The sequence below is a fragment of the Chlorocebus sabaeus genome, chromosome 8, assembly GCF_047675955.1.
Source record: "Chlorocebus sabaeus isolate Y175 chromosome 8, mChlSab1.0.hap1, whole genome shotgun sequence".
Lineage (NCBI taxonomy): Eukaryota > Metazoa > Chordata > Mammalia > Primates > Cercopithecidae > Chlorocebus > Chlorocebus sabaeus.
Genome location: NC_132911.1, coordinates 60,577,704 through 60,604,693, shown reverse-complemented (window position 1 = coordinate 60,604,693; position 26,990 = coordinate 60,577,704). Strand labels below are relative to the sequence as shown.

The 26,990-nt window shown below is 37.7% G+C and overlaps 1 protein-coding gene across 1 annotated transcript; it reads left to right on the top strand.

Moving 5' to 3' along the window:
- Positions 1 to 1,317: 1,317 nt before the first annotated feature.
- LOC103236828 (short-chain dehydrogenase/reductase family 16C member 6) lies at positions 1,318 to 26,572 on the top strand. Its single transcript, XM_073018649.1, has 6 exons — positions 1,318 to 1,638; positions 6,150 to 6,281; positions 13,030 to 13,129; positions 13,929 to 14,073; positions 24,798 to 24,923; positions 26,446 to 26,572. The coding sequence occupies exons 1-6, from the start codon at positions 1,318 to 1,320 to the stop codon at positions 26,570 to 26,572; spliced, it is 951 nt and encodes a 316-aa protein (XP_072874750.1).
- Positions 26,573 to 26,990: the final 418 nt, after the last annotated feature.

Sequence of the window (26,990 nt, the reverse complement as noted above, 5' to 3'; positions counted from 1 at the left end):
CCTCACATTTACCCCACAAGGCTATTCTGAGAATGAAATAAGCACATGGTTCCATTTTAGCACTTAAGTGTTTGCTAATGGGAACGCGTCACAAATTTTATTTTCTAACTGCCTGGTTGCCACAACTGCCCCAGGACCTACATAGGAACAATTGTCTTTTCTGGTTGGCACTCTCTCTATCAAGGCTCATTTGTAGTTTTTTCTTTTATTCCAAAATTGAAAGCTTTCAGTGGTCTAAGGGTGTGGTCTATTAGTTCAGGATTGAAAAAAATGTCAAAACTCTTGTCCTCAAAGTGGTCCCAAAGCATAACAATATGTTGCTGAAATTTAGTGATTTTCATAGCAAGCTACTTGAATTTCTTTCAAGATAAATCACCTACCTGGAAAACAAACTTTCTCATACAGAAAAGTTACGAGGGAAGTCTCAATTCTCTCTTCTTCTCCACACAAAAATCCTGTGGCCCAGAGTGCCTTCTCCATAATACCTGTATTTTTTAATAGGTGATAAAACACAGCTTCGTTTCATCATTGTAATATACTATATGTTTCTAGGGTTGTGCTTGAAATAGAAAAGTCTATATAAGCTTAGAGAAGACAGTGAATTTTTCATAGCTTAATCTTTTTGATGACTGTAAGCTTGAAATCTCTGAATGAACACTTTAAGTCCCCCAAATTTTTCAAGGATAATACCTTTCAGAATATAATTAATATTCTCAATAAGTTAACAAGGGGCAGCTGTAATACCCTTTCTCCTTGTTCTGTCTTGGAGGCAGCCTTCTAGCTAAAACTCAAATGCAATCCTCCCTGCCCATTTTTCGCAATGTCTTCACTATCCCACTGAAAACCAGACTCCCTGTCACACAACCCTGGGTCCAAGTCCTTTGTGGGATTGTAGTGGCACCACTTAACTGTTCTGCAACCCTGAGAGCACTTAATGTACTTCCAACATTTTAGTTTACTAGTCAAATAATACCGGGCAAGTCAAGGCTCAAAGATTTTATGTGTTTAGCTGTAAAACTGCCCTAGTAATCTGTGACCTACCTATGGGTTAAATGAGATTAGTGTAAGAAAGTGCCCTGTAGGGAAAGGTACTTGTTAACAAAAAATATTTCCATAATCATTATTTATATAAATTTTAAATTTGACAATTGTGTCAATTGTTGTTAATTTGTATGTTTTGGAGAATGAAAGGTAAATCTCAAAGGTAAATTTCCTTGTGCAAAATGCTCTCTGTGTACTGTAATTGTTGCCGTAGTGTCATGGATTTATCAGTTACCTTTTTCCTTATTCGGACATTCCTTTCTGCAGTCAATCAACATGGATGTGATTGCAGATATCTCCATAGTTTTGGGAAAATTTCTATATTACTTTTTGGAATCTTTGGTTTACAAGATAATTCCCAAGACGAAAAAGAATGTTGCTGGAGAGATTGTACTTATAACGGGAGCTGGAAGTGGACTTGGGAGGCAATTGGCCATACATTTTGCCAGACTTGGAGCCATTTTAGTTCTATGGGATATTAATCAAGAAGGCAATACGGAAACGTGTAGACTGGCCAAAGAAAACGGTGGTGAGAAAGTGTTTCCCTATACGTGTGACTGTAGCAACAGACAAGAGGTCTACAGAGTTGCTGATCAGGTAAGATGACTGGTGTTCTCTGCTTCTATTCCCAAGGAAAATACTGCATCTCGTATGCACTTTTACAGATAGAAGTTTGCCATAAATTTCCCTCGAGCTCTCTATGTGTTTCCTGCTTGACTCTGCATGTCAGAAATCAGACTGTGTAACCTCCAAAAGGGAGAACAGTGTAAACAAGGCAAGTGGGAGTCTGAGAAGACTGAGCCCAGAGCTGCCCAGCTGCGTTTTCGGGGGTCTCATTCACCAGCAGGAGGTGGTGGAAAAGAGGCCTCCTCCTGGCTTTGCAGTTCATTGGTTGTACAATGTTTAACAAGTTACTGGCCCGTTCTAGGTCCCTGTTTCTTCATCTGTAAAATGAAAGGATTGAACCAAATGATCTTTAAGATGATATCCAGCTTTAACTTTCTATGTTTTGTGATTTGTGATTCCTCTTTTTTTGTTGTTTGTTTTTGAGACATAGTCTTGCTCTGTTGCTCAGGTTGGAGTGCAGTGGTGCCCATCTCAGCTCACTGAAGCCTCCATCTCCCCGGTTCACACAATTCTCCTGCCTCAGTAGCTGGGATTACAGGCCCACACCACCATGCCCAGCTAATTTTTATATATTGTTTTTAGTAGAGACTGGTTTTCACCATGTTGGCCAGGCTGGTCTTGAACTCCTGAGCTCAAGTGATCCGCCCACCTTGACTTCCCAAAGTGCTGGGATTACAGGCGTGCAACAGTGCACTAGGCCAATGGTTTGTGATTCTACTGCATCATATCCATTATCATCATGTACTGAGGCTATATATGAAATATACAGCAAAAACAAAAAATATATATAAATATGCATTTAGTATATTTTAGACCAAATTTCCTCTTAGACTTAGCCTGTTGATATTTGTTCTAACTCCACATTAAATATTGACAAATACTCTAAATTGCAGCTACCATCTGCTATGTAGCTAGCAGGTACCCTAACAACAATGGGTCAGCTTTTGAGTAGCATTTCAGCCATGTTACCTCAAGTACGGTGTGGTGAGGCCAGATGCAGATGGAGAGAAAGAAACAGAATCGAGCGTTTCCATTTTGTTTTGCTCACTATCCCTGGGGGCAAACACAGTACAGCCTGCAGGACCGTGAAGGGGAGCACTGGGGTCACTCATGAAGCAGGGAGGTTGGGCCACTGGTAGGGGCCTTTATGTGTTTTCCTCAGAAAGGAATGGGCAAGGCAGGGTAAGCATGTTCAGCCCTGGTTAATTGTAATAACTTCAGGGGGCTCTAGGGCATAGAGGCTGCCCCTGGTTGTCTGGTACCTGGCCCTGGTGTGACTGGGGTGGGCATAGAGCAGCCTAGAGTGTGAGGACTCAATAAGGGAAGTGTTTGGATATGTGGACTTAACTGGCTGCTCAGGAAGGGGAACTGATCAGCCTCTAGCCATTGCCTCAAATAGGTCAAGACATACTAGAAAAAAACCAAAAGCCCACTATATTACAAATAGTTACTATTCTAAGCACATTACACACATCACCACTCATTTAATCAACACAATACCACCTTCTTAGGTATACATCATTATCATCATCCCCACTAACAAATGAGAAAACTGAGGAACAAAATGAATATGTAATTTGCCCAAAATCATAAAACTAATGATTAGCCAAAACCCAGGCAGGTTGAAGCCAAAGTGTGTTCTCTTATCCACTATGCTATGACCCAAAGGGGTGCAAACACTTTGATAACAGAATCTCCAAGGGATTTTCCATCCCTTCGGCAATCAATCTAAGCTCTACATATGGAATTCACTTATTGATCCATTCAAAAAACATTGATTGAATCCTACTCTGTGACACTTAACCTTCTGAAGCACCCTCTTCACCCTTATCCAGCATTTTCTATTGCCTTCTTCTTTATTTGGTGGTCCCACAGGATTTTTTCTTTATAATTCATCATGAGCTAATGCAAGTATTGTATTGTAGATCCTTAGGCATATTTTAGTACAAAGCAAGTGGAATCAAAGTTAGTCCTCATTTGTAAAGGGAAAGACACGTGGCTGGAAAAGTTCGTAGACGAATATATCCGGCATGAGCTCGGGAAGTAGTCTAACAGAGCTCCAGTCCCAGTACCACTAACTAGCCAGATCAGGACCCTGGAGAAAGTTTTTTCTTCCAAAGTATTATCCCATATAATCTTTACAAGGAAGTAGGTACTATCATTTTCTCCATTTTACTAGTGATGGAGCAGAGGCAGAGAGAGTTTAAGGAACTTACCCAGGCCATAGAGCAGACAAGTGAGGGACCCCATCACCTAGGACAGACCCAATGCTGTATCCCCAAAGGGACATCAACAATATGTGCATAATGGAAAGACCCCTTCATAATCCTCTTTCTTTGATCAAAAGTATTGTAATCTCCTGCCCTTTTGCCCCACTGCCAACCCCTAACAAGTCTTTCCTTCTTGGTCAACATTTTCTTGCTACTTAGTAGAAACCAGACTAAAAACTTTAACCTAAAATTATCTTTTCACATTAAAATGTTCTTTTCTGCACTCCTATAAATAGAATTTTTCTCAGCCAACTACTTTATATGCTTTTTTTGTATAATTTCAATTATGTAGCAACTTCCAAGAAACCTAAATACTAGGGTTGTACTTCAAGACTTTCAACAAACCACAGGCTTTACCAGATTCCTTGAAATTTGTGGAAAGGTGAATAGCAATAACAGCATTCTGAAAGTGCATAGTCATTAACTTCCCAAAATTAGATTGAGGTAACATTCTCATCTCCAACATAGAAAACCAATATATTAATAAATTGCTTTTGTTAAAATAAGCAGGTTCACAATTTATTTTCAAATGTCCAGATCCAATCAATCATTAATATTTATTTGTACGTGTGTGTGTGCATGTGCACACACATGAGACTTGCCTGTTACAGCAATAATCATTTTGACTAGAAAGAGCAGTAAATTTGGGGGAAAACAGCTTTTTGTGTGGATTTAAATTTGGTATGAATCACTGTTGCTCTTCTCAAAAGCTATGGGTCTTTTGGCAAGATCTTAATTTCTCAGAGCCTGTTTCCCCATCTGTATACTAGGATAATGATGGCTCCCTAGACTGCCTCTTGGAATTACAGTGAAAATTAAATCCCATAATCTAGATAAAATTTCTCTTGGCCCTGTTGTCCCTAAGGCTCAGGGCTTCTTAAACTGCAGACAGCAGCCACTGGACTTTTCTTAAGTGTTCAGGAACATATTAAGCTGAAGATTCCACCTCTTTCTTGGGTCCCTGTTTCCACCTCATTGGTCTTGATGAGCACTTGCTCACACTGATTGCTTCACCAAACCAATGGGATGCCCTTCTTTAAAAGTTAATCTCCTGTGGATGTTTGCCTCTGCCCTGCCTCTCTCCCTAATAGAGGAGTCTAATTCCTCAGCCCAGCATCAGCTCAGCAGTATTAACTATTCCTTTCCTAGCTCATTCCAATCTACTACATCAGCAGCAATATTTACCTTATTCTCCAAATTGTGTTATCTAGCAGGCTCAACTAGCAGTGCATGAACCAGGAATTAGAAAACAAAGCCAGGGCAGGCGGTGCTCCTTGTTTAGAAACAAAGAAACAGATGGTTATATAAGCTGAGAGATCCAGTTCAGGGGAGGAAAATCTTAATTGCTGTTTAAACATACTTCATGGTTTGCCATTGGGTCAGCTTTCTCAATGTCACCTACAAAGTCATAATAATGTGAGTCAAAAAGGTGAAGAGAGGAAACCAGTCCCTCAGGTGCTTCCTGAAGCATACTCTTCTCTGAGCAGCGCTTATGGTATACTGGGGTTTATGCAGGCAGATGAGGTGGGCAACTTAGGAGGGAAGGGTGAAGGAAAATGAATGAGGACTTAAGAGGCGTAAGAGCGGCACAGCTGAGGGACTCAAGGCAACATCAGTCACAGAGAGTAATTCGATTCGACAGGGTCCGTTGGATGGAAGAGCACAGAAACATGGAAGTCCATTGGCAGCCGATGAAAGGCATCCATGTTTAGGATGTGTTCATGCCGAAAACTGATCTGGCTTGAGGGAATGAGATATGTCTTGCCTTCCTCCTCAAAGAGGAGTAGGGGAGATGATGCCCACAGAAGCAGGCATCAGACACTCGCTGATGTGCTGTGGAAAAACCTGTAGGCCATCTGAAGGGAACCATCCTGAGACATGCAGGGAGTCAGTGTCATTCAGACTCCACTGCCATTAGTGACCCGGGAACGGGCAGTCGTGTAACAGAAATGGGAGGTGAGGAAAATATGCTGTAGGCCATCTCCACACAAAAAATCCAGAATCTGGCTAAATCTGTTTTTGTTTTGTTTTTTTTAAGATAATTTGTCATAAAGTTACTTTAAAGCTGAGGAATTTCTACATGCAAGATAAAAATATCTAGCTTCAGAGAAACTACATGAAAAAAATGAGAAAAAAGAAATTGCAACTTGGGAAAATAAATGTCAAAATGCAACGCCTCAGTTGAACTAATGATTGCCTCCCTCTGGCCAGGTCAGGAAAGAAGTTGGTGACGTGACCATCCTCATTAACAACGCTGGTATAGTCACAGGAAAGTTCTTCCTCGATATTCCAGATCACATGGTGGAAAAATCCTTTCTTGTAAACGCCATCTCTCATTTCTGGGTAAATCTCTTTCTTTACCATTTTCTTTCGTTGGTGAGTACGAAAATTCCATGCAGTCCTATAAACACTTGTTCGTGCATTTCTCTATAAACATACCATTTGGGGATTTTCCATTGAAAGATGTAGGGTCTCAATCCTTGCAGGGTTTATCTGCTGTGCTTTTCCTGATCTTGTTTTATTCCAAATTATCAGAGTAATTTCCTTCCCTCTACCCTCTGCAGTTCGTTCTCAAGACTTATTAGGCTGTTCAGAAATCTTTCCACCTAAATACAAACTGAGAGTGACAGTAATTATACAAGAGAGATTTAATTTAGCCATGAGTGCAAAAGGAGCTTGTGCAGAGACAGGGGCTATTTTTAGTGTGGTGGTTTATGGGCATGTAGGACTGGGCATTCTAATACAGGAATTAAGATTGGGATGGATCACAATCACCACCATTGATTGAGTACTTGCAGCCATGATGCCTTTTTCATTCTCATTTTACAAATAGGGAAACTGAGGCCCAAAGTATTTAAATGAATTCCCCAAGGTCAGGCAACTGGTAAATGGTGGCCCATGCTTACAGAAGGAAGCGTGGAGGAGGGAAAAATTACAGAAAGAGAATGAGTGAATTCATTACTCAGGAGTGTCTTTCCTGAGGCCTGCAGTGGTTTACACAATGTTGCCCAGTAGGGCTGTCTTTGATGGGGGAAATGCCCTTCATCTGTGCTTCCTAATATGACAGCCTCTAGTCATCTGTGGCTACTGAGCACTGGAAATGTGGTTAATGGGATTGAGGCACTAAACTTTTAACTTTGTATCATATAATCTATTTAAATACATGTTTATTTATTTATTGAGACAGAGTCTTGCTCTTTTGCCCAGGCTGGAGTGTAGTGGCACAATTTCAGCTCACTGCAACTTCTATCTCCTGGGTTCAAGTGATTCTCCTGCCTCAGCCTCCTGAGTAGCTGGGACTACAGGTGGCCACCATCACGTCCAGCTAATTTTTGTATTTTTAGAAGAGATGGGGTTTCACCATGTTGACCAGGCTGGTCTCGAACTCCTGACCTCAGGTGATCCGCCTGCCTTGGCCTCCCTAAGTGCTGGGATTACAGCTATGAGCCACCACACCCCGCCTTAAATGCATATTTAAATAGCCACACATGCCTAGAGGCTACTTCCTTGGTCAGTGCAACTCTAGAAAGGGGTAGAGGCTAAAGGAGAGAGGAGTTACCAGAGATGTTTCCACTAAGAGGTACTTGATGCTGCCAGGGGATGAACAGGGATCAGTGGCAAATGGGGTCTGTGAGAGGAACAGGTGCTGAAACCAGGGTCTTGGGAGACATGGGGAAGTGGGGACAGGTATGGCCCCAGTCCAGTCCTCTGTGTCTCCGAAAATAGAACCTTGGAATGGGCTTCCTTTACGTGTCACCTGATTCCTCCCTCTTTCCATGCTACTCTTTTATACCACTCTCCATGGAACTATATCCTTGGTCTTCTTCCTTGGTCACCGAAAAGCTAATGGGAACCCCCACTAACCTATTTTAACCAATATTCCTTGAGCACTTACCACAGTGCTTGCCATATAATATACTTCCCAGAAACATTTGTGAAAACCATTGATTTCCTTCCCTGTACTACCCTACCCCAAACATTTCCTTCAGAAAGGGGAAATGTCATCTTACTAAATGGAGCTAGGGTGCATTCATTCCAATCACATCACAAATCTAGAAATCATCCTGATTCCTCCCCTTCCCTCACCCCACATCCTTGGCTGTCCCTGCACGACATGCCCAAGTGCATGTCTCTCCCTTCTGCCGCCAGCCCCTAGATCAAACCATCCTCATCTATCACCAACAGCTCTCCTCAGGGCCTTCCACCCTCAACACTTTTGCCTTCTAACCCATTTTTATCTGGGAGCAAGGTGATCTTTTCAACAGGTTAATCAAATAATCATCTCACTCCACAGCTGAAAAATATTGAGACTTCCAAATGCACTTAGAATAACATACAGTTGCCTGTCATGGCCTCCCTTATCTGTCCCTCACCTCTCATTCTCTCTACTTTCTGCTAACTTTCTACATGCCAAGGTTCCTGATTAAACTCCAGAGAACATCAAGCTCTTTCTCATCTGAGGGTTTTTGCACAAGCAGTTCTCTCTCCAGCAGGAATATTCTTTCTCCTGACTCACGTAGTAGCCCTTTCTCATTCTTCAGGCTTCATGTAGCCTCTGAACTTGTATCTTTATGTTGTGTGTGTGCTCTGTTGTTTGCCTTGAATCAGCTCTACAGGTGCTAAGAGCTATTAATAAACACACATAAGCCTTCTGGTTGTGTGTCAGCAAGCCTAGAGACAGATGATACTGAGCAACCACTGAAACCAGGAAATCAACTTCCATCTGAAGATGATGGAAAGACTCTTGATTCATCTCAAGAATTAGAGAACTTTTTAAAATTTTGTTCTACTGCTCTTACTAGCTCATCTATTCCAAGGCTGTGAAACCAAACCCAAGAAATATGTCTCCACCGGGTGCTGCCTGCAGTACTTCTGGGGAGAAATTGTACTGCAGTTCTTCTAGTAAGAGATTTGCTTTTTTGTCTTGAGGTCTCTCAAACCTGCCAAGGCTACTGGTTTGCCAGGAAGTGACCTCCCTTACTACCTGTAAGGCTGGCAGGGGACCTATGACCCATAAAGCAGGTATCAGTTCAATTTCCTGAGGAGACAGCTGGTTCAATATATGAACAGCAACCATCATCCCTGAAGAATAGGCTTGTCATACATGATTAAATTAAACTTATTCTTAAATGGGGCACACCTGTGCTCTGGTTGCATTATCAAGCTATTCATTATATCCTGGAAAAAGAAGGCCTGGCTCTTACTGAACAGGTACAAATAGGCACATCACCATGAAAGCTGAAGGATCTCAGTAAGTCATTGCAATAGAATCTACCCAACTGCCTTCAGTAGGTTTGTGCACAAGGGCAATTAATAGCTTTCATATTATCTGTAAAATTAGCTTGATTGTATATGAATGTACAATGATTAGAATAAGTTAAATTTCATTCCACACATTTTTCTAAGTTTAACCTATTGTGAAAACATTTGTCTGAATTTCAAGTACTAAAATTATTATCATCCTTACATTCCTTTGAATCTTCACTTAGTTTATAATCTAAACCAAGATCCCCATAAGATATTTTTCCCTGAATTAAGACAGCATTCAAAAAGTTGAGTTCCACTTTGCATTAGCTTCCTGAAGAGAGAACTGGAAACACATCAAGAAAGAAAAGGGGCTTGCTCACATGCCCATCAGAAAATAGAACTTTGACCACATGAAATTTCCCTCACTGATGCTGTGACCCAGACATATACCATTAATTCTGTTCTGCCTGATGCTGGTCAGGGCCTGCTTTCACATAGTCGTCTGCTCCTGGACTAAACAGGTTCTATGGACCTGGCTCAGCCCCAGACGTGACTTTGCAGGGGCCTCCTCACTGTGGCAATGTCAGCCTACACTGGGAAGCCCATTCCAATGAGTCAATCCTTGGCACAGTCCAGGCCACACTGCAACTCTGAGTGTGTCCTTCTGGGCTGTCTTAACAGGCACAGTTTCCAGTTTGTGGTACTAGAAGCCTCCAGGAAAGAAGAGGAAGACTAGAAATTACCTACTGATGACAAAACTGAATGGCTCTAGTTAATTCATTTCAATAACCAAAAATACCAAATTAAGAAAATAGAATCTGCTATTGGGATGTAAGACATAATTATTTTATAAGAATTTGGTTACTTATTATAGCAAGAGCACTGACAAATCCTCAGGGTCTTTCTAACTGTCCTGGCAAGTGTGCAGTCTCTGGGTAAATATATTTGTATTAATAAATTCATCCAAGAAAAGGTTGAGTTTCCTTTTGGAAACTTTTTCCCCACATTTTCTCAGGGCAGGTCCTAAATAGGGTTCAGCTAATTAGGAAATGTGGAGCATACCCAATATACCTCATTTTCTCTAGCAACCCTGCTGCTAATTGCTGTGTTATGAAATCAGGCCAAGGGAACAGACAATGGGTGATTTGGTCACCTAAGAAGTACCAAAGATGACTCTGAATGCAAAAACACCTCTATAGATTTATTTTTCTAAACAAAAACTATGGAATAGCTATAATTGGCTGCCTTAAGAGCCAGAGTGACAATAGTTTTGTTTTGATTTTTAAATATACCCAACAGCACATCACAGTACAATTATTAAGGGACTTTAGATCTTTCAGATGCAGCAAATTTTTGGCTATTTGATTTAACAAAAAGTTAATTAGGGCTCAAGTGCTCAGAGTAAGAATATTTTGACAAGATAAGAATCCGTGCTCTCTGGGCAGACTACACAAAGGTCAAAAATAAGCTTCCAATACCTCTTGTTTATAACAGACTGGAATATTCCAAGAGATTTTAAGCTACCAGGTCCATCATCTTTATCATATTTGTTTCTTTTGTTCATTAACTTTAATATGCTCTTATATGTGTGTATGAGCTTAAACACACACAAAAACTGTATCACTATGTACCTATATCATTTTTAGCTTTCAATGATCACTTTAAAACATAAACAACTTTATCATATTAAGAGTTAAGGTGTATACTACATTGAATTTACTATCTCAATTGCAGCTTTACAAAAAACACAAGTCAAAGTGGTGCTGAGTGACTCAATACCTTTTCTCTGTGAATTTTAATTTTTTTAATTGCATTGGTAACCAAAAATTTCTCATAAATTTACACAATTTAATATTATCCTAAAATATTCAAGCCATTTAAGTTACACTACAGAGCAATACAATCACTGGTGATATTAAAAGCTTGTCAAACGGACAACATTGAAAAATTATAAAAGGCAATGCAAGTGCAGTAACTAAGAAAAAGCAACTTGCAACACTAACGTTCAAAAACATCAATCTTTATTTGACAGTAAAGTCATTGTTCATTGTAGCTCAATTTAACTGTATGCATATCTGTATTCTTTATAACCAGAAAAGTTTTGTGGAAACAAAGATAATCTGTCTGACCCATAAACCAGCATTGAAAAATTTAGAAAGGGTATTAATTTGGCTTTTCCATAAAAAAAAAAAAGTCTTACATAAATGCATTAAAATGAAATCCAGCAAATCTGATGTTTGTTTTCATTACATCCCACATGTGATAAAATCAGGAAATCCTAATTAACAGGATATAGCTGTTTATCAAACAAAATCCTGATAAACAGCATATAGCTGTTTGTCAAACAAATCTGATTTGTTCACAGATTTACTTTGATTAGGAGTAATGTACAAATCTAGATCCATATGTAATTTTCTACTAATTTCTCAGGCACTAAAAACATTTTACAAAAGGTAAAATACATTTTTGGCAACTAATTGCTGACTCAACACTTACTTTACTCCTTTTTCTTTCCTTTAATAATAGATATACATCTAGTGAGCACTAGTTATGGGTCCCTATGAGCAATTCATCTTCTAGAATGTTCTAAAAAAGTGCTCCACTGGTACATAGGGCTGCAAATTCAAACAGACCTTTGTCATTACCTATTACTTTCCCCTCTAGGAGGGAGAACTTTTCTCAACTGAACACACAAGAAGCTAGCCGCAAATTCAGCCCCAGCCAAAAGTAAATACACATACAGAAACATTTGCAGAAAAAAAAAAAGCTGATAGAGCAAGGCAAACAAAACTAATTCCTAGGCCAGGTACCGTGGCTCACGCCTGTAATCCCCGCACTTTGGGACGCTGAGGCGAGTGGATCACTTGAGCCCAAGAGTTCAAGATCAGCCTGACCATCATGGCGAAACCCCATCTCTGCAAAAAATACAAAAACAAGCCAGGCATGGTGGTGTATGCCTGTAATCCCAGCTACTGGGGAGGCTGGGTCATGAGAATGGTTTGAACCTGGGAGGCAGAGGTTGCAGTGAGCTGAGATCACACCACTGCACTTCAGCCTGGGTGACAGAGAGAGCCTCTGTCTCAAAAACCAAAACTCCTAAAAGTGGCTACATCCCTGTGAACTGTTCTACTGGTCCCTTGTAGGTGAGCACATCTTGGCACTCTTCAAAACTATAAATACCAAATTCTGACAATGTTAACATTGCAATCTCATAGAAACAGATCATGAGCATTGTAAAGGTTAGGTTGAAATCACTGATGAGAGAACCAGTAGAATAACACAACCAACAAGATAATGATATTAGAAACTTGGATTTACATAGTGAATGAGAAAAGGAGTGCTGAAATAAGAATAGATCTAAGATATGGTAGTGCTTTACTTACCTGGGTGTGTTTAGCTTGCACTGAAATTCACTTTTCCTTAAACAATTCCTCCCGTTCTGCCAAACCATCAGGGCAAGGGCAAATCTTGTTTAGGGTAAAGCCAGGAAGGTAAATGCAATTAAATTTTAATATGAATTGCTAAAAACTACATGGAAAAGTTCAGCTTACCAGAAAACTAGGTTTTAAGACTTTTACCCAACTACAAATATAAAATGTTCATTTGATTCAATTAGTATAGTTTACCTCAAAAGAAAAAGAAATCAAATAATATAGATTAGTACATAATAACCTCTAATCTCATTGAAAACAATGACTATATGGTACCTACTTTTCTACTGCCACAGAATTTAACACATTATGGTGTTAAATAAATATGTGTTAAATTAGTCAATTCATCAAATACTTATGAAGCAAATACAGTAATGAATGAAATATTGACAAAATGCTTTTATACCTTCCAGACTTGTAAGGCCTTCCTTCCTGCCATGATTAAAGCTAACCATGGTCACCTGGTTTGTATTTCAAGTATAGCAGGAGTATTTGGTATTAATGGACTATCAGGTGAGTACTTTGTTTCACCATGTGTCACAGAACTCAGAAATTAGGACTCTTCCAAGATAGATAGAAGCTCTTCCAAGATAGATAGAAGCTCTTCCTGCACCAAGGGGAAATCTCTGAAATAGGTGACTCTATTTATAATGCCAGCATTCTCTTTTATTTCCAGAAGGAGATATATTCTCTTAAAAAGAAAAAAAAAACAACACCGGAATATGCCTATTGGCTTTGGTCTTCTTGGGTTAGGAAACACTGATATGATTTCCATTTTTTGTTGGATATAGAGTGTGGAGACGTAAGAGTAGAGTGTGGAGATGCAGGAGTGGAGTGTTTGACCACATAAATTGACTCTGACAGGAATGCTTTGTCCCCAAGGACAAGTCAGAGAAAGGGGAAGGAGATTCCTTTTTTTTTTTTTTTTTTTTTTTTGAGACGGAGTTTGGCTCTGTCACCCAGGTTGCAGTACAGTGCATGATCTCGGCTCACTGCAAGCTCCACCTCCCGGGTTCACGCCATTCTCCTGCCTCAGCCTCCCGAGTAGCTGGGACTACAGGCACCCGCCACAACACCCAGCTAATTTTTTGTATTTTTAGTAGAGACGGGTTTTCACTGTGTTAGCCAGGATGGTCTCGATCTCCTGACCTTGTGATCCGCCCGCCTCGGCCTCCCATAGTGCTGGGATTACAGGAGTGAGTGAGCCTCTGTGCCCAGCGAGATTCAATTTTTAAATGTAAGAGTTAATTCAAATTTTAAAATAATTCCAATTGTCAAGCTCTATTACTAATAGTTCCTCGCTTTGTTTCAGATTATTCTGCAAGTAAATTTGCAGCCTTTGGCTTTGCTGAATCTCTCTTTTTTGAATTAACTATGGTAAAGAAAACTGAAGTTAAAACCACCATCGTGTGCCCACATTTCATCAACACTGGAATGTTTGAGGGCTGTACAAGCAAGTAAGTTAACTCTTAAAGTAATCTTTGCTCTTATAATAATCTTCCACTGTATGTCATCATCTGATGATTTTGAAGTTTTGAAATATAGAGAGTAAAACAAAAGAAACAATGAAAATGACTAATTTAGTAAAAGAAAATTTCAATATGTATGATTTTATAAATTTATTCAATTTAAAGACAAAAATATAGTTGTGAGGTTTATGATTTAGTGAAACTTTAAACCTAAAATACTAATCAGTATATTAAAATGTAACAGAGAAATTAATACTGAGAACTTTGAAAATATTTAGCATCGTAGTATTGAGAAGATAATTTTTTCCTAAAGAGAATATAAAGGTATAAATAATCTCAGAAATAAAATATTTTGTAAAATTGATTAATATATGGGGGGAAGTATTGCAGAGTGACATTTTGGTATGAAGGTTAAATTTATCTAGAACAGTCCAAACTAGGATGCAAATATAATATGAGAACTTTTACATAGGGAGCCAATCAGTGAGTATATTGGAAAGTATAAACTGGATATGAGGACAAACGTAGTTATTACAATCATTAAAAAAGAGACTGACACAATCCAAATGACATGAATCAGCTGTATTTGTGGGACACGGAGACAGCCAACAGAAAGCCTGGCTTAGAGGCAATCAAACTATTTAGAGTCTAGTGAAGCTTTAAAATTAAATAGAAAGTTCCAAAACAAGTGGTCAAGAGTTAACAGAATGTATATGGGAAAGCTCTCCCCAAAGAGACATCTATTAAGCTGGTCAAAATTAGCAAAGACAATCATTTAAAATTTCTGGAGATTGGCCAGGTGCAGTGGTTCATGCCTGTAATCCCAGCACTTTGGGAGGCCAAGGTGGGCAGATAACCTGAGGTCAGGAGTTAGAGACCAGCCTAGCCAACATGATGAAACCCTGTCTCTACTAAAAATGCAAAAATTAGCCGGGTGTGGGAGTGGCGCACATCTGTAATCCCAGCTATTCGGGGGACTGAGGCATGAGTATCGCTTTAACCCAGGAGGTGGAGGTTGCAGTGATCCAAGATCACACTACTGCACTCCAGCCTGAGTGACAGAGCAAGACTCTCAAAAAAAAACAAATAAATAAATAAATAAATAAAATCTCTGGAGATTGATCAAAGGGGATGCAAAAAATCGAAAAGCATTTGTTGAATGAAATCTATGGAAATTCAGTAAGAACACTAAAAGACCACAGCTCTGGGGCTTGGGACAATCCCTCTTGCCTTTTGGGATAATGGTTTCAGCAGACTTGACAACAAAGTGACAGTTCTTTCACTCTTCCTGGGGGTGAAACTGCTATTCTGGGTGGTTTGACAGCCATTGGAACATTGGCAAATCCCATTTTTAACAGCTCCATGCAGGAGAAGGCTTATATTGTGTGAATAACCTCAGCCAGACAGTGCTTGATCATCTTATGAAGGGAAGATCCAGAAAGTGACTCTTGGTGAAGAAGGCAGTTCTTCTTCCCAGAACAGCTCCTTGTTGTGACAGAACTGCTCCACTAAGCTCAGCAGTCAAGTAGCAGGTTCCATCTTCCCCAGATTCCTAAGGCAGGATACTTGTTTTAGGTAGATTTCCCAGGCAATGAGTATTAGCAGATTCCATTATCCCAGGCTCTAGGCTGTGGAAGATCCATACAGGGTAGTGGCAATAGCTGGTTGCCAGAATGGTTCCTGTCATCTCCACCTCCAACCCTTACATCCTGCTTGATAAGGACAATTTGGGTAAAGTAGCCATGGAAGAGTAAGTTTTATATTACCCTTATCTCCTGCTCCATAGCACAGAGTAACCAGGTGCCAGGTGAATGTCAAGGCCCTCCTCAAAGACTGGTATCTCTCTGCTTCTGCCATAGGGCCTGACTTCAATTGGGTAAGACCATGAACCAAAATACAAAAAGAACAGGACAATCAGCTAGCAAATTGTGGAGGTTAAGAGGCGGGTGTGATAGTAGAAGCAGACCAGCCAAAGCTTGACTAAGAGACAAGCAAAAGAGGCAGTAAAAGATTGTCTGGCTAAAACCACAGTCATCTCTGACAGTCAGGAAGATAGTGTGCATGCCCAAGATTGTATCCTCTGAGGAATGACACCAAAACTACACATTGACTGTAGAAGAGGGAGATAGACTTCGCTGAACTAGTACAGCCAAGTCACTAAATAAATAAACAAGCCAACAACCATAACAAAAAGCCCTATGGGAGAGTATTATCCAGAGTTCCTAAAATATATTATCTGTAATGTCTACTTTTTAACAAAAAATTATGAGCTATTCAAAGAAACAGGAAGGTATGACCAACATAGAAGCAAAAACATAGGTAACAGAAATTGCTTTTAAGGGGGCTCAGATATTGGACTCAGGAAAGAAACTTTAGAAAGCTATTATAAATACATTCAAAGATCTAAAAGAATCCTTGTTTGAAAAGTGAAAAAAGGTATTATGACAATGTCTCATCAAATTTCAACAGATTGAAAGTATAAAGAAAAACAAACGTAAACTTAGAAGTGAAAAAGATACGATGACAATGTCTCAACAAATTTCAATAAATAGATAGTAAACAGAAAAAAAACAAATGTAAATTTAGAAGCAGAAAAGAAAAATAACTGAGAAGAAAGATTCACAAGAGCAGTTCAAGAGTAGATTTGAGTTGGCTGAGGAAAGAATGAGTAAACTTGAAGATATATGGATACAGCTTATGTAATCAGAAGAAAAGAGAGAAAATAAAATGAAGAAAAAAATAGCTTCAGAGAAATTTGGGACACTGTTAAACAAATAAATACATACGTGAAGAGAGTAACATTAAAAGAATATACAGAGATGCTGGGTGTGGTGGCTCACTCCTGTAATCCCAGCACTTTGGGAAGCTAAGGCTCACTTGAGCTCAGGGGTTTGAGACCAGCCTTGCAAACATGGTGAAATCCCATCTCTACTAAAAATACAAAAAAAAAAAAAAAAAATTAACTTGGCATGGTGGCATGCACCTGTAGTCCCAGCTACTTAGGAGGCTGAAGTAGGAGAATCACTTGAACCTGGGAGGTGGAGGTTGCAGTGAGCCAAGATCAGGCCACTACACTCCAGCCCAGGCAACAGAGCAAGACTCTATCAAAGAAAAAAAAAGAATATACAGAGAAAGGAGCAGAAAAAATATTCAAAGAAGCAAGGGCTAAAAACTTCCTAAAGTTGATGAAAAACATTAATTTACATATTTAAGAAACTCAGTGAACTCCAAGTAGGGTAGACACAAAGGGTTCCACACCCAGACATATCATAGTGAAAATGTTAAAAGATGCAAGCAAACCTATATCTTGAAACTAGCAAAAGGAAAAAAAAAAAAAAAAGGTCTCATCATATACAAAGGAACCCAAATGTGATTAATGGCTGACACCTCAACAGAAATAATGAAAGCCAAGAGGCAGTGCGATAACATATTCAAAGTACTGGGGGGAAAATTATGACCAAGAATCCTATATCCAGCAAAAGTCTCTTTCAAAAATGAAAGCAAAAGGAAGGCAAACTGAAACAGAGAATTTGTTGCTTAGCATACCACCTCACAAGAAATATTAATGGAAATTCTTCAGAACAAAAACAAGTGACTCCTGAGAGTAATCTGAATCCACATGAAATAAAGTGACAGTAAAGATGACAAAGTAGGTAATTTTTAAAAGACAGTTCAAATGCCTATTTCTTTTCCTTTCTTCTCTTCATCGATTATAAATACAATTGTATAAATAAAATGCATATAATAGTTTTATTTGGCCTACCACATATAGAAATGTAATATTTTTGACAATAACAGTAAAAAGGACATGAGTGGGGACAAAATTATATTGAAGTACGTAAATGACACCAGATGGTAACTCAAATCCACAGGAAGAGATCAAGAGAACCAGAGATGAAGGAGGTTGATATGACAAAATCCATAAATATATACTTGTTCTCCTTCATTCTCTCAGCTTCTTTAAAATATAAAACTTACAAAGTAATAACTACAATAATGTGTTTATAACACATATAGACATAATATGTGTAACAACAATAGCACAAAAGTGGGAGAGGCATTACAGCTATATAGGAGTAAAGTTCCTATATCTCACTGGAATTAAGAGAGTATAAATCTGAAATTAGTTCTGACAGGTAAAGATGTATATTATATGCCCCAGGAAAAAAAAACGTAATTTTAAAAATTATCGGCTGGGCACAATGGCTCATGCCTGCAATCCCAACACATTGGGAGACTGAGGCAAGCGGATTGCTTGAGCCCAGGAGTTTGAGACCAGCCTTGGCAACATGGTAAGACTTTGTCTCTAATACGTATTTATTAGGCGTGGTGCTGCATGCCTGTAGTCCCAGCTACTCAGGAGGTTGAAGTGAGAGAATGACTTCAGCCCTGGAGGTCCAGGGTGCAATGAACAGTGATTGTGCCACTATACACCAGCCTGAGCAACAGAACGAAACTCCATCTCAGAAAAGAATTATTAAAGGATGCTCCTGTGATCAAAGGGCATAGAGAATTATAAACTAAGTATGCTTAAAAGACATCTATAGAATGCTCCACCAAACAACAGCAGAATGCACATTCTTCTCAAGCACACATAGCACATTCTCTGGGATAGACTATATGCTGAGCCATAGAACAACCATCAATAAATTTCAAAGGAATGAAATCATACAAAGTATGTTCTCCAGACGAAATGAAATTAGAAATGAAAAACAGAAGAAAATTTGAGAAATTTACAAATACATGGAAATGTGACATAGAACTTACATAATATGACTAAAGCAGTGCTTAGGGAAAATTTTATTTTAAAATATAAAACATCTTAAATAAACAAACTAATCTTCCACCTTAAGAAGCTATAAAAAAGAGCACACTAAATTCAAATCAAGCATAAGTAATAATTGTAGCAGAAATAAATGAAATAGAGAGTGGAAAACTAGAGAAAAATCAATGAAACCAACAACCTTAATGATCAACAAAATTAACAAAACTTTAGTTAGACTGACCAAGAAAGAAAAAACAGAGAAGTCTCAAACCACTAAAATCAGGAATAAAAACGAGGACTTCACTACTGGTAACATTGCAGAAAGGAAAAGGACCATAAGGAAATACTACAAAAAATTATTTGCCAAGAAACTAGATAACTTAGATGAAATGGAATAATTTCTAGAGAGACACAAGCTAACAAAACTGACTCACGAAGGAAAAAACATCTGAATAGACTTAAAGATATTAAATTAGTAATCTAAAAAAAAATTCCCACAAGAAAAATCCCAGATCCAGAGGGCTTCATGGGAAATTCTATAAAACTTTTTAAGAAAAATAGCTACCAATATTTCAAAAACCTCCAAAAAAATTACAAAAGAACTGACCACTTCCCAACTCACTCTATGAGGGCAGGATGACCTTGATACTAAAACTACACAGAGACATCACAAGAAAATAAAACCAAAGATCAATACCTGTTATGAACATAAACACAAAAATCCTCAATAAAATACCAGTAAATTGAATCCAGCAACCTATCACATTAATACATCATGATTAAATAGGATTTATCCTGGGAATGTAAGATTGGGTTAATATTTAAAGAGAATTTAATACAGTATATCATATCAGTAGAACAAAGAACAAAAGCTGCATGATCATGTCAAAACACACAGAAAAAGCATTAGATAAAATCTAGCACGCTTTCAAGATAAAAACACTAAGAAAGTAGAAATAAAAGGGAACTTCCATGACTTGATAAGTGGCATCTATGAAAAAGCCACAGCTAACATCATGTTTAATGCTGAAAGATTGGATGCTTTCCCCCCAAGATCAAGAACAAGACAAGGCTATCCAAATTCACCACTCTGATTTAACTACTGTTCAATAGAACATTTAGACAAAATATAAAATAAAAGATATTCGGATTGGAAAAAAGGAGCAAAACTATCTTTATTCTCAGATGACATGATCTTGTATATAGAAAATCCTGAAGAATACATATGCAAACACACACACACACACACACACACACACACATAATTACATCTACAAAATGAATTCAGCAAAGGATCAATATTCAAAATCAATGTACTAAACTCATTTGTATTTCCATACATCTGAAATGAATAATCCAAAAATGAAATTAGTAAAACAAGTCAATTTAACAATAGCATCAAAAATAATAAAATACTTAGGAATAATTTAACGAAAAAAGCACAAAATTTATCCTATGAAAATTACAAAACATCTTCAACGGAGATTAAAGAAGACTTAAATAAAAATAAATCTTATGTTCACGGATTGGAAGACTTAATATTATTAAAACACAATATTCCCCAAACTGATCTACAGATTGAATGCAATTCCTATCAAAATTCTAGCTGCCTTTCTTGCATGCATTGACAAGTGGATTCTAAAATTTATGTGGAAATGCAAGGTACTCAGAAAGCCAAAGCCATCTTGAAAAAGAATAAGAAAATTGGATGGAATCACACTTCCCTATTTCAAAACTTACTATAAAACTATACTAATCAAGACAGTGTCAAACTTTCTTAAGAATAGACATGTATAGATCAATAGAATAGAACCAAGAGTCCAGAAATAAGCTCTTACATTTTTGCTCAACTGCTTTTCAACAAGGGTGTCAAGACAATTCAATGCAGAAATAATACCCTTTTTAACAAATACTGCTGGGACAACTTGATAGCCTTATGCAAAATAATGAAGTTGAACCTCAACCCCTACATCATATACAAAAATTAACTCAAAATAAATCAAAAAGCTAGGAGTAATAGATAAAATCATAAAACTCTTAAAGAAAAATGATGTAAATTTCCATGACCTTGAATTAAGCAATAGTTTGTTAGCTATGACATCAAAATACAAGCAACAACAGAAGATAAATAAACTGGATTCATCAAAATTAAGTACTCTTATGCTTCAAGGAACATCGATAAAGTAAAAATACAACTCAAAGAATGAGAAAAGATTTTTGCAAATCTTAGAGCTAACAAGGGACTTGTGTCCAGAATATATAAATAATTCTTAATGACTCAACAATTTTTAAAAGCCCAACTTTTAAGAATGGCAAAAGATCTGAACAGATATTTCTTCAAAAAAAGATGGCCAGGCACAGTGGCTAATGCCTCTAATCCCACTTTGGGAAGCTTACGTGGGTGGATCACCTGAGGTCAGGAGTTCGAGACTAGCCTGGCCAACATAGTGAAACCCCATCTGTACTAAAAATTAAAAAATCAGCCAGGTGTGGTGGTGCATGCCTGTAATCCCAGCTACTCAGGAGGCTGGGGCATGAGAATCACTTGAACCTGGGAGGAGGAGGCTGCAACGAGCTGAGATTGTGCCACTGCACTCCAGTCTGGGCTACAGAGTAAGAATCCATTAAAAAAAAAAAAAAAAAAAAAAGATATAAGTGGTCGGTGGTCAATGTGTACATAAAATGATATTCACCATCATCAATCATCAGGGAAATGCAAATCAAAAGCACAATGAGAAAGTACTTCAAACACCCTAAGATGGCTAAACTCAAATAGACAGATAATAACAAGTGTTGATGAGAATGTGGAGAAACTGGAATCCTCATACATTGCTGACGGAATTATAAAATGGTTCAGCCACATTGGAAAACAGTTTGACAGTTCTTCAAAAAGGCAAACAATAAGTTACCATATTTAAACTCCTAGCCATATACCTAAGAGAAATGAAAATGAAATATTTTATACAAATGTTCATAGCAGCAATATCCAAATTGTGAAAACAACCCAAATGTTCATCAAGTGATGAATGAATGAACAAAATGTGGTATATTGATACAACTAAATATTATTCAACCATAAAAAGCAATGAAATTTGATACATGCTACCACGTAAATGTACCTTGATAATGTTATTTTAAGTAGAAGAAGCCAGACACAAAAAACCACATACTGTATGATTCCATTTATATGAAATAGCCAGAATAGGCAAATCTACAAAGACAGAAAATAGACTATTGATTGCCAGGGACTGAAGGAAAGGACAAGGAGAAAATGACTGCAAATGTGTATGAAGTTTTTTGGAGGAGTGATGAAAATATTCTAGAATTAGATAGTGATGAACAATTTTCTGAATATACTAAAAATCACCACATTTTATGCTTTAAGACAGTGAATTTTATGGTATATGAATTATTTCTCAATAAAGCTGTTATTTAAAAACAATGAATAACTTCACATTAACTTGGAAGGCACAATAAAAAAGACAGACAATAACAGTGTTGTGAGGATATGGACAAATTGGAACCCTTGCACATTGCTGGTGGTACTGTAAATTGGTGCAACTGTTTTGGAAAATACTTTGACAGTTCCTCAAAATGTTAAACACAGAATTAACACATGGCCTAGCAATTCCACTCCTAGGTATATGTCCAAGAGAAATGAAAACACATGTCCCCACAAAAAGCTTGTACACAAATGTTTATGCAGCATTATACATAACAGCTAAAAGGTAAAAACAATCCAAATATCCATCAACTGATGAATGGTTAACCAAAGTGTGTCATATTTGTGTGATAGAATATATGTGATGTAAGAATTCAACAAAAATTAACAAAAACATTCTGTGAAAAGTGATTGATTATATGGAGTTTATAACAAAAAGTAATGTATATTTTATTAGTAGTAGTAAATCACATACTATACGTTTTATATCAGCAGCATTGATAATAAACCTATGTATATACACATATGTAGTCATAGCTAATGTAAGTATACTCTACATGTGTTTTTAAGCTATTTAGTTTGTTTCTAACATTATTATTAAAACAATATTAGTAAGAATTGTTAATATGTGACTAAGTCTTATTAAAAGCTAGAGTGTTAAGATCACAAAAAGATGACCAGCCAGGATAAGGGGGCATGGTAGCCAGAGAAGTCAGTGACGTTAAGTGATAACTTTTATAAAATTGTTGTCCTTAGATAAACAAACTAAAAAAGAACTCTCCAGAAAAAGAAAGATTCACAATCCTAAAATGGTAGAGAATTAAACAATGATTTGTAGATTCTATTTTTAAATAAGCATTAGAACCCTTTAGGCTATAGTTCTGGAAAACTTTTAGGAGAATAAAATATAAAGACTAACTGTCAACATTCAATTGTGGAAAATTGATCAGATTCCCAAAATCAGCTGAAATAAACAGAATTTTTGAGGGGAGTGTGGTTCAACTAATTAAGCAGAATAATTTAAAAGTATAAAATGTCAAAGTAATAACTTACGTGATATTTATTTACATTCTGATCCATTTCAACTATTGATTTTACAAACATCTATTTCTGCTTAATGTTGTAACTGACCTATCTAAACTGATACATCACACACGTTCAAGAGATATTTTTTTTTTGTAAGATAATATTTGCTATTTTGCTTTTTTTTTTTTTTTTTTTTTTGAGATGGAGTCTTGCTCTGTCACCCAGCCTGGAGTGCAGTGAGGCAATCTCTGCTCACTGCAACCTCCACCTCCTGGGTTCAAGTGATTCTCCTGCCTCAGCCTTCCAAGTAGCTGGGATTACAGGTATGGGACACCACACCCAGTTAATTTTTGTATTTTTCGTAGAGATGAGGTTTCACCATGTTGGCCAGGCTGGTCTTGAACTCCTGACCTCAGGTGATCCATCCGCCTCAGCTTCACACTCCCAAGTGCTGGGATTAGCAATTGGGCCACGCCTTGCTGTAATTTTGCTTCTTAATAGTATACACCTATGGGATGTTTGGGAGGAACAGAGAGGGAAGAAAGAAGCGAAAAATCTAAAAGCTAATCCCAGTGCTTTGGGAGACTAAGGCAGGCGGATCATGAGGTCAGGAGATCGAGACCACCCTGTATAATACGGTGAAACCCTGTCTCTACTAAAAATACAAAAAAAAAAAAAAAAAAAAAATTAGCCGGGTGTGGTGGCAGGTGCCTGTAGTCTCAGTTACTCAAGAGGCTGAGGCAGGAGAATGGCGTGAACCCGGGAGGCGGAGATTGCAGTGAGCTGAGATTGTGCCACTGCACTCCAGCCTGGGTGACAGAGTGAGACTCCTTTCAAAAAAAAAAAAAAAAATCTAAAAACAATCACTTCCATGTTTAGACCATCACACAGCAGAAAATCAACAAAAGCAGAAAGTTTACTGCAGGAAATTAAATATATTGGCATTAGTCCTATTACTGATCATAAGAGAAAACACAAGGCAATTCCTAAGATTTGCATTTTGTTTGACTAGTTTTTCTGTTTGTTTTTGTTTTATTATTATTATTATTGTTATTATTATTACTATTATTATTTTTAGATGGAGTCTCACCCTGTTGCCCAGGCTGGAGTGCAGGAGCACAATTTCGGCTCACTGCAAACTCTGCCTCCCAGGTTCAAGAGATTCTCCTGCCTCAGCCTCCAGAGTAGCTAGGATTACAGGCACCCACCACCACACCCGGCTAATCTTTGTACTTTTAGTGGAGATGCCGTTTCTCCATGTTGGCCAGGCTGGTCTAGAACTCCTGACCTCAGGTGATCCAGCCACCTCAGCCTCCCAAAGTGCTGGGATTACAGGTGTGAGCCACTGCACCTGGCCTTTGTTTGACTGTTTACAGCTGTATGTTATAGTTCCATATCTGAAATTTCATAATCAATGCCCTATGATAACAGCAAAAAATACCAGTCTGATAATATCACTATTTGTTATTGTTATTCCAGGTATCCGTTTCTGTTACCAATACTGGAGCAGGAGTATGTGGCCAAAAAAATTGTAAATGCCATTTTAGAGGAACAAGTTTATTTAATAATGCCCAAATTTGTATATATCACATTGATTCTTAAACAGTAAGTTAATAATGATCTCACTATCATTCTGGTTATTGTGAACAAATTGTCCAATCACTGCTACCTCTTTTGCATATGAAGCTACTTTATATATTTATTTAATGGTAAGAGGAAGAACCTTAATAGTGCAAAAGCAACTTATCGGATTATTGCTGTGTCTTGGTTGCTTCAGACACTGACTAAATTTAACAATTATTTAGGTCTTGCAAAACACACATTTTTTGTTTCAACACAAACAAGTAACAAATTATTTAGGGTTTTTTGTTTGTTTTTTATGTTTTTGGTTTTGGTCAACTATTTAGTTTGATTAGTGTAGAGTTCTACTTTGAAAACAAGGGACAACAAACCACAAGTATGTTGCCAGAAAAATATTAAGGGCATTTTACAATTTCTTCATTTTATTTTGCAAAATAGCTCCGGCAACTTCATGCAAGGCCCATGCTATGAGTTCCAGGTATTTGTTAATGGATTCCACCCAGGTCCACATTTAGCATTTATGTGGTGACTACTACATGCTAGCTACTGTGCTGATAGCTTTGCGTGAGTTTTATCAATTTAGGAAATCTGAGGTTTAAAGACAGTAATTTTTGCAGGGTTAAACAACTAATAATATGTGCGCAACTAAGTTTCAAACTGAAGTTTCCAATTTGATTACAGAGCTTAAGGTCTTACCCTCAAGAAATACTACTCCTTTGCTGTAGGTAGTAGCAGAGTAGAAAGCACAAGCAGAGATTCACTATTACAAAATTATGTTACTGATAAATACAGTACTTTCTTTACTATTTATATCTATTCAACATATTTCCTATTTATCCTTAGCTGACCTGATTGCTTAGCTAAGTCAAAGTCCCACATTGTACATTGCATCACATCTGTCCCTAGTTTTTGGCACACTCATCACACCCGTAGTTACTTGCTACCTTGCATGATCCCTAAGAACAGAAAATATTGTCTGAATTGTTTCCTGCTCCTTGCTGCAGCCTAGGACAATACCTAATGTGTAATTAGCATGCCATAAATATTTGCCACATCGAGCTGAATTGAGCATAACTGAACTGAAGATACAGCCTCTATCCTCAAGGAACTAAAATAATGGTTCTTCATCTTGGGTGCACATTGTAATCACCCAGGGAACATTTAAAACTACAGATTCCTGGGCCCTACCCTCCAGAGATTCTGCTTAAATGGTCCAGTTTTTTTCTAGTTTTTGCTACCTTTTGTTAGTCTAGTAAATAAGGATATATGTACTCTTTCCACAGAACTCAGGTGTGTGATACAGGGATAAATTGCAGCCTGAGCAATGGGGCTTTTCAAGGCTCTAGTGATTCCAAGGTGTAGCCAGGGTCAAGAGCCATTGGCCTTGAGGATGGTGATGGTACTTGGGGGTGACACAGCACTTTTCTCTTCCATCCTCCCATTAAGTGACACTTTGAACTTTGTATAATTTGCAGTTACTCTTTGCAAAGTAGTTTATTTGACTCCTCTCAAAGGATCATAATTTTTTTCTCTGCTTTTCTTCTAGAATAATATCTCCAAAAATGTTGATAGCCCTTGGTGAGTACCTTGGAGTGGACACTTGCATGGTTTCTTTCAAAGGGAGAAAGAAAGCAAATGAACTTCAGACTGAAACTGAAGGGAAACGCCAATAGTTCAAGCCTCAAATATGGGAATCAAAGTGTTACAAGGATGAATTATTCGTAATTCCTCCTAATGCTTAAAGGATTGCAGTCTACCAAGGATTACTAAAGCTTTCAAAAGTGTCAGTTGTGTTTCCTGGACGTAGTTTACACACCAATTATTTTTCTAAGCATTCAAGTTATCTGTCCAGTTTTTCTTATCATTTTTTAGCTTTATAAATGAGGACATTACAGTCTTTTCAATGGACTTTGAACATAATATGTTTATAAAACCATATTAATGTAAGTTGACCCTAGCTTAATTTTAAAATAGATAATATTTAATACCTTTGGAAGAGAGATAATTATAAATAATGATCTTATAAGTCAGTTTTTTAATTTTGACAATTTTTCAACATCAGCTTTAAAGATACATATTAGTTTCATAATT

Excerpts from the sequence above, each read along its gene's own strand:
- LOC103236828 (XM_073018649.1), top strand. The coding sequence starts at position 1,318 with ATGGATGTGATTGCAGATATCTCCATAGTTTTGGGAAAATTTCTATAT. Across the intron at positions 13,130-13,928 it reads TGGTATTAATGGACTATCAG|ATTATTCTGCAAGTAAATTT; the intron begins GTGAGTACTTTG and ends GCTTTGTTTCAG. Across the intron at positions 14,074-24,797 it reads TTTGAGGGCTGTACAAGCAA|GTATCCGTTTCTGTTACCAA; the intron begins GTAAGTTAACTC and ends TTGTTATTCCAG.